General features: G+C 42.0%; 1 protein-coding gene across 1 annotated transcript in view; it reads left to right on the top strand.

The window, feature by feature from the left end:
• Positions 1-8,701, top strand: part of prex1 (phosphatidylinositol-3,4,5-trisphosphate-dependent Rac exchange factor 1) — a 91,058-nt gene that overhangs the window by 20,131 nt on the left and 62,226 nt on the right. The window contains exon 4 of the mRNA XM_008291433.1: positions 6,396-6,500. Coding sequence (XP_008289655.1) covers positions 6,396-6,500 — 105 coding nt within the window. The remainder of the gene's footprint in view (positions 1-6,395; positions 6,501-8,701) is intronic.

Below are 8,701 nucleotides of genomic sequence, written 5' to 3'. Positions count from 1 at the left end.
ATCTATCCATCTATCTATCTATCTATCTATCTATCTATCTATCTATCCCTCTCCATTCTGCAGCTCTAACACCCTCCCACCCGCTCGCTCTCCCCTCTGTTTGAACTCATTTGGCCCCAGGCGACAAACAAAGAAGGCTCTGTGTCCGGGGAGCTGGAGATGGTGTGTCACTCAGAGAGGGGACAAAGCTTCTGCTGGTAGCACTCAATCTCAAACTCCTTCTCTCTCTCTTTCTGTTTGTCTCCGTCTAATAAACTATCTCCAGTTCACTTTCACTAAGCCAAAAATGCATTAAAAATACATCAGCTCGGTGCTCCACCGTCCGTCTGCAGCCAGAAGCAGGATGGAATTTCACTTTCTTAGAGGCAGGAAATAAATATCCCTTTTTGCCTCACTGAAAATGTTGTCCTCTGCTTGACACCGTTTCTGCCTCTGAGAACTGTCCTTATAGCTGAGCTTTATAACCGCATCACCTCCTGAAGCCGTTACACAATCAGTGCCGGCTGCTCGGCGTGAATGACATGCAATCACCTTGGCAAGAAGCGGCTGAATCGGCTCATCAACATATAGCTGCACACACGTGTCGTTCAGGCCGAGTGTCTGGGAGGGGATTCATTAACGGAGCTCGACATGTTTGTTGGTGCTACGATGATGAAGTGCCAGATTTAGCGTCCCTACTACTTCCCCTGTTCTGTGCATGAGCACGAATGTTCACAGAACTCTTTTAAATAGAGGACTGGTCCATCCTGCTGTGTTTGTTTCCCATTTACAGAGACACAGAACAGACAGCGAGCTGACTGTAAAGAGCTGAATTTAACAAAAAGCTGGATTGAATTAGAATCACACACACCACCTCTAAAATAGGATTTCACTACAGTGCTCAGTTATTGTCATTATTTTATTTTTAAAGACATATACTACTAAGTTATGAAGACATAACTTCATTTTAACCCCAAAACCCAGCAGCAGCTTTGAAAGGCATGTTTTCTTTAAAAAGAAAAAGTTCACCATTGATTAGAACCAGAAGCTGTGACTGAACAGAGAGAATCATCAAATCTTTAACCGCCTGACTGATGTTTAAGCTGTGATTTTTCATTAATAACCTTTTGTTTGATATGTCTCATTTAAAATTGAACAAAATATACCAGGTTCTGTAAAAATAGACTAACATCCCTGTAACCTGGCATCAGTAACATCTGGGGCAACATGCTGTGGATGTTGGTTCTAGTTCTTTTTGGTAACGTTTGCAAAATAACAAATGTTAATACATAATTTGAAATTCAGCTTTTTAAAAATGTTCTTGTTAATGATTCATTACACTGGGTTACAAAAAATATATTTTTTTGAAGGTCTCTAGGATTTTTTAACTGATTTTTTTGCACCGCTGAATCCAAACATGACATCTGCTTTTCTGTATCAGGTTTTTATGCCAACTTGATATAAAAAAAATCAGGTTTTTATGCCAACTCGATTTTAAAAAATCGATTTTACCACTAAATCGATTACATTTTTTGACATTAGCGATTGATTTCTTTTAGTATTTCTCATATGGAACCGGATTTTAGAGGAAAATTTTAATTTTCTAATCCTTTTCATAAGATAAATGATCCAAAAGTTGACATCTGTAAAGGTAAATATAAGTAAATTGCATGTTTCATCAAATCAAAATTTTTACCTCATTGAGCAAAACTAATGTAATACTTGGATTCAGCACATTGCAATTGTCCAAAATCAGCTCAAACAACTTTGACACCAAAATCGGTGTAGACCAGCGTTATAATTGTCTCATACCTGACCAAAGACACTTTGAAGTTCTCCTTCTAGCTGTGGTTGTGCTGTTTCCAGAGAGGTGCAGGATTTTCCATTGCAAAAACATGCGACAAGAGAAATAAAATTCTATTTTAGTTTTAGTCATCAAGCGCCCATTCACAACACATCTCCTCATCTTACAATGTTCAGTGCAATGCGGTTGTTTTTGAAATAATGGAAGTAAGTGGTTAGTTAGTGAAGAAATGTCAAAAAATACAGAAAAATAATCCAAACTTCCTTCAGCTCAAAGTGAGTTTCAAACAATGTCCATCCACCAGTCTGAAAATATTTGACATAATAAATGTCAGATTGGTTGTTTGCACGCTGGAGTTCAGGTTAGATTGCTGCTTAGGTCTTCTTCTTCTAATCAAAACTAATGCCAGGCTCATTTAAAGAATAATCAATCAACCATATTATCATACGTATTCCATCTTCTTTAATCTTGTGTGTTTTTATTGACGTGCTGAGCTTCTCACACACCTCCTTCGTCTCTATAACACTTCCCTCCTAACCAACCCGTGACCTTTTGTCTCCTTCAGCGCCGACACCTTTCAGCCAATCAGTCGGCCCCATCTGGCGCCCTCCAGCCCTTGACCTTCCACCGGAGGTCAACAGCATGACTGGGATTTGATTAACCTCCCGTATTGTTCCACAACACTGTCTGCCACTCACGGTTAGGCCAGAAAAATGGGACGATTCATTGATATTCAAAGTCAAATGTGGCCAAGATGGTTTGGGAGGCTGCAGATGTAAAAAAAGAACAAGTCTAAGTAGAGAACCTGTTGTCCAACGTCGTCCCTTTGTCTGTTTAAATCACTATAGGTGCAGTTTTTTTTTTCTTTTTTAAATCATATAATCTTAATGTCACCAACCAGGGGAGGAAGTTCTGAATAAATTCATTGATCAGAGGCTCACACACACACACACAGATGGAGAATCCCTTGTTTAGAGATGCTTAGAATCATTCAAACCCGGCCGAGGTGAAAAGGTGACTCACTTTAGAAGCGAAATTAGAGACATCAATATTTGCTCTATTTCAGGGAACGTGTGTTTGAGCAGCGAAGCAACAGTCGTGTCATTATGCGCTCTCTGAACTACACCCATTCTGCTTTGACTTGACGTGATTCCTCGCTCTGTGTGTGTGTGTGTGTGTGTGTGTGTGTGTGTGTGTGTGATACCAACCTCTCATCTCGCCTCCTAAACAACATTCCACTGACTAAGAATTCAAACACAGACTCGTGTTTATCAAAGGAACAGCCCCCAGTCGCTGAGTTCTTCTGGGTTATAACTGGTGTCTTTCACTCTGTTGTGATGTTTGAAAGTGACACTGGTTGGACTTATGGGCCGCTTTAGGTGTGCCTGAATTGAGTAAAAAGAACCTACCTTGGCGTAGGCTGCGGCTGTAAACATATCTATAAATAGGCGCGCTGTTTTGTGAGCGGAAGGCTTGAATTGCAGATTGAGAGCTTAAACGGTTGTTTCAGGTTCAGCTATTGAACTGTAAATGCAAACGTGTCCCTAAAAACTCCAGCCTGACTCGGTCCATGTGTGTGTTTTTTTTCCTTGTATAGTCTTTTTACAATCACCTGGAACAGTTTACTTTAGGTGCAAACAACCTCAAAATAGTAGGTCCTGCGATACTATTTAGGATGCTGATGCGGGGACACACGTCATTCTGTTTACTGCCGCTTTCCACAGACTTTGCTCAGTGCAGCTGTAGCTGGCGGTTCTTTCTTCACTAAATAATTAGGTAAAGCAGACAGGCATAACACGTTTACTAGCTTAATGAGTAGCAGCCTGTTGGAGAGTATGATTTAGGCTGCTGTCTGCTTGGAGTAGGACTTTAAAGGACCAGTCTGGTGTTTTTTTTTTCCATACTTTCAAACTGTTTTCATGCATTCCCCCCTCCTCTCCAACAAAATAGAGATGCTACCTATTGCAAGTTGTGCACAAGTTTGGTATTTGGAGCATTTGGCACGATGCTGTGAACGGACTGGAACCACGAGCAGTCGTTGTTATTGTCACACATCCCTGCATTTTATGTTGGTGGCTTCGGTACGACTTTGCAGACTGATTGGCTTCTGTGAGATGAACGATGGAGCTACAGCTGTACCGTCTGTTATGAAAAGACACCAGAGCCTGTTTAGTAGATCTGATTAATAGTGTTGGCTGGATAGGAAGACACCAGTTTTGATTCATGTATCAGGAATCTGTTGCTGCTGTCAGGCTGTCACGTTGATATGAGCAAATAAACCAAAGTGCTTCCCTGGTTGTACATTGTCTGAAGTCATTTTGACTGTATCTGGGCTGTCACACCATCCAACAGCAATCCCCCTGCCAAACACAACTCTGTTACACATCTACTGAAGATGTTTCAGTCCTTCCGGTCAAGGGAATGTGGTCGAGTAGAGACAAAGTTGTATAGAAGGAGCTGTTAGCTTTGTCGTGCTGCAGGTAAAACATACGCTAAGCAGGAACAGTGAAGTTCAGTTTGTGTGTGTGGGAGGAGAACCACTTGCATACATCCTTACCCGTACAAGAGGCTGGTTTGGCAGTTGTTTGAAAGGTTCTGTCAACTTCTGGAACCGAGAATGATATTCAAAGACGCTGCTAAGCTCTTTTACTCTATACCGTTTCCTTTGTATTCCTTCAGTATGACCAAACCAGCTTCAAACGCTCAGCTTTACGGCTGCAGCTTATCATTTAAAGTTCAAAGTGGCGTCCAAGCACCTGCAGTTTTGGATTTCACTTACTCGACTGTTTCAGATGACAGTTTCAGTTTCATGATTAGGCCCCACCGTGCACTTGGTTTTACATCCCAGTTACTGAGAATACACAATAGGATTCGATAAACTATAGGGTGTAAATTTAACTGCGGCCGTGATGCTGTGTGTACATTGTTCACTACAATATGCTGCATGAATAATGTATTTCCAGCTACGCTGTATATTCACTGACCCAGGTGTTGTGTTACACATTGTGAATAAAACTAAATGGCAGCTTGACAAAAGCTTCTGCATCAGAGGCTGTCTTGTTGCACAGTGTGATGCTGACACCCAAGAAGAAGAGGAAGTGTTGTGCCTCGGTATTCTGTTTATACATTTCCACTGTGACGTATGCTACGCTGAAAAAGAGAAGTGTGACCAAAGATCTCGATGAACGCTAGTACATTGGAAGTGGAAAAGTTTTATGAGAGTTCTTCAGTAGTTGTAGTTACACTCTCACTTCAGTGGACAAAACATGTTTAACTTTGTAAAAATTGGCATTTAATTGGAATCAGTGAAGCAGGTGCGTGAGTTGAAGGGGTATAAAAGTATAAACTCCTAAACAGTATTCCCTGTCTGTATCTGTCAAGTGTGATCAGAAAGTTCCCACATAAATATTGCATGAAACTCCAGGGCTGCATGATATATTACAGATGTACAACTTCTCAGTGCCCATTTAGCTTCTATTTTAATCTGCATGTGAGGCGTTTAGGGAAGACAGGAAGTCTTGGGACAGTTTTATTTGGCTCTGGGAGAATTCTGGTAAAGGAGTTTTACACCACTATAGCTCACCTGGTTGAGCTGGCGTCCCATGTACAGGGGCTCTAGTACTGATGTGGAGGTCATGAGTTTGAATCCCCCTCATGGCCCTTTCCTGCAGGTCCTTCCCCCATTCTTCTCCCCCACTTTCCTGTCTCTCTCTCAACTGCACTCTCAAATAAAGGCCAAAGAAAAAGAGTATTTTAAGTCTTATTTGGATGCAGATTAGTACATTAGTAGGAATATAACACAACATAGGAGGAAAGCACATTATCTTTCTAAAATTAATGAATAATTGTGGCTAATAGGCTAATCATGATCTCAGTATTTTTTTTTTAATAACCACGATTACCATTTTGGCTGTAGACGTGCAGCCATAGTCGGCTGCATCTGCTCCAGAAAAGATGTTGTTAACCAAAAACTACCACTCTGTCAGCATCATATGAGGCAACACGATGGATATGTTTTGCGATTTAAACTTCTGTAAGACAAATTCAAAGGCGGATCTAACCTGCCAAAGTAAACAACTGCGTTTTGTTCTAATCGGACCATCTGTGGATGACACGTTTTATCAGCCCATAAAGGAAGCGTGTCTCTTATTTACGAGTCCGTCACTCTTTATCAGGCTACCTAATTGCATTATCGCTGCAGACACATAAGCTACTTTCTGTCACTTCAGTGTGAGTGTGGTTCTCTGATGTCCCGACCACAGACCAGCATGTACAAGTGGAGCTCGCTGCTCTCCGGGCTGTGGTCTGGTAACATGCTCGCAGAGTTTAAGAGCCTGACTCTGACAGTGGAAAAAGCCACGAATGCTCTGCTCGTTTAAATCTCTCTACCATTATGATATGAACAGAGCCACGGCTGGCAGGTTGTTTATCGCTTTCAGTTTAATCGCTCAACTGAATTTCATCAGACTGTTAAAACTGAAGTTTCTGCTCCACATTGTCAACCTTTGTCCTGTCAGCTGATTCATCTCAGCTGCAAACTCGCTGGTAAACTGTGTCCCTGACATGCATTTCTGACCTGTATTTTTCTTCTGTTTGTTTGTTTTTTTTGCAGAGAGACAGTTTCTCAGTATACGGCGAGTACTGCAGCAATCACGAGAAGGCTCTGCGGCTTCTCATGGAGCTAAACAAGATCGCCAACATCAGGACCTTCCTGCTGGTGAGACACCACAGCTCCTCTTGTCCTTGTTTGTCCACTCTTGACGTCATCACATCTTTAATTTCTTGTGCATTTTTAAGCTGCAACAGGCAGAAATCTGATAGAAAGTGGCAGAATTTGAAAACACGGCCTTCTGTCCCGTCTTTGTCCTCAGACCTTCCCACCAAATAAGCAGCGGCACATGTACGTGCTTCACAGTTCAGTCATGCTGCTCGACACAGTACCAGGATGGTACCATGAAATCGTCCTTTGTGTCACAAATACACAGTGGTCACAAAAACATGCAACTAATGAAAGCTGCTGCTCACACATGTTGTACACACACGACCACGGTGTCCTCTGTTCACTGCAGTCTTAAAACAGTTTGATCAATCATTATTTATTAGTTATTGTCCTGTTTCACCTCTCAAACCACTTGAATTCTGCCACAAGACTTCCATGTGCTGGCTGGACTTGTGTCCTTGTGATCCTTTCACCTTATTTTTCTTCCTGGTCTTTTACTGCCTTCTTCCTTTGCCCTACATTTCTTTCCTCCTCTGAGTCTCCATTTGCCTCTTCCTTTTCTGCCATCTGTCCATGCTCCTCCTCCTCCTCCCCCTCCTTCTCCTCCTCCTTTTTCCTTCCGTCACATCACCTCCATTTCCATGTTAACACTTGAGCAAAGGGCAGAACCTATAACGAGGTCAGAGGGTTCTTCCTGCCTGGACAGGATGCGTCCACCATCAAGGTTACTTTTGTGTATTGTTGCTCCCGTAGTGTTTCCGCCGCCAGCTGTTTCCGTGTTTTGACACCCGAACCTTTGGGCCCTTGACAATGCACTTAGAATGGCTATGGGGCCTTTGAGCGGGGGCCCAACCAATGAAACCGTTTGCAGATTCTGGGCCAGCCAGCTGTGGAGTGTTGGCAGCCGGTTTGGGATTGGCCAAGAGATCTGAGGCCCCACGTTTGTCACTGCCTATTGGTTTGTTTCCATGGCATTATTCTGACCTACAAGGCTGGAGGCAGTGAGATCAGAGTGTTGCTGTTGCTGCTTTGGCTTTGTGCTCGTCCTGGCCCAGTCGAGCAGCGGTTAATTGGTTAGGTCTTATGTGACACCGATGCTTCCAAAATAACATCGCTTCGCAACATCTGGTTATGCGCTAAAGCAGTTGTCAGACCTGCTGAGTATAACCTCAGATACTGGAGGAGCTTTGCAAAAACCCGCTCGTTAGAAACAAGGTTGATTATCATTTTTTTATTTTTTAGAAAGAAACAGAAAACATTGTGCATTTAAGATGTTGAACTGGTAAAGACAAGATGTGCTATTTTCATAAAAGCAAAGAACTCAGAATTAATTTTTTTAAATGGTGTCCATGGTGACTCATTTTCAGCTGTCTAATTCCACTTTTTTTTTTTTTCTGGATTAAACAATTTTTATGCTAATTGAATCCCAAAACGGGGGATTCTGAAGTCGTACGTAGAAATGAAGTGTTAATTGCATTAAAAGAGATGGAAGAAGTGAAGTGGAAGCAAAAGGAGGTCAAAGCGGAGAACAGAGGGAGTTCTGGCTGCAGGCTGGTGGATTACAAATAAGCAGAAGATGAGAGAGAGAGAGAGAAAGGAAGCTGGAGAACATTTGAATAGAAATGAGAGACACAACAGATTCATACATTAGGAATCTATGAAATTTCAACAGAATCCCCCACCAGCCACTCCTGCTGTGTGAAGACTTGAAAGGAATTGTCATATGATTATAATGCTCTAAACTGATCTCCTTCCTTCCCACTGGAGACCACTCAAGTGTTTTATCTGCATGACTGCGTTTGATCTCTCATCCCATCCCATGAGCTTATCCTGACAGCCTGAGTTCCAACAACATACAAGGTGCAGAGGAACCATGACTGTAACTGTAGACCCCCCTCCTCCATTTCTCCTCTTTCTCGCCTTCTTTCAGCTGGAAGCAGAGGGCAGTTTTTAAAGCCTAAATCCTTTTAGAAAGAGGAGACATTTTAGAGGTTTCTCACAGATGCTTTTTTCTTTTCTTTTTTTAAGTATGTAGCTGAAGAAGTACAGTATGCTTGCAGCCATTGTTTTGTCTCAAACCACCATAACACGCCATTGACATTTTTTTAAAATTTTGTTTTAATTTCTTGACCTCTTTTCTCTAAGAGGAGAAGGAAGAGAGTGATGCCTGTGTGTAAAATGTGTGCAAACATTTCGAC

The sequence above is a fragment of the Stegastes partitus genome, unplaced genomic scaffold (assembly GCF_000690725.1).
Source record: "Stegastes partitus isolate 25-593 unplaced genomic scaffold, Stegastes_partitus-1.0.2 Scaffold742, whole genome shotgun sequence".
NCBI lineage: Eukaryota > Metazoa > Chordata > Actinopteri > Pomacentridae > Stegastes > Stegastes partitus.
The sequence above is the reverse complement of the archived record's forward strand: the minus strand, read 5'-3'. Positions and strand labels throughout refer to the sequence as shown.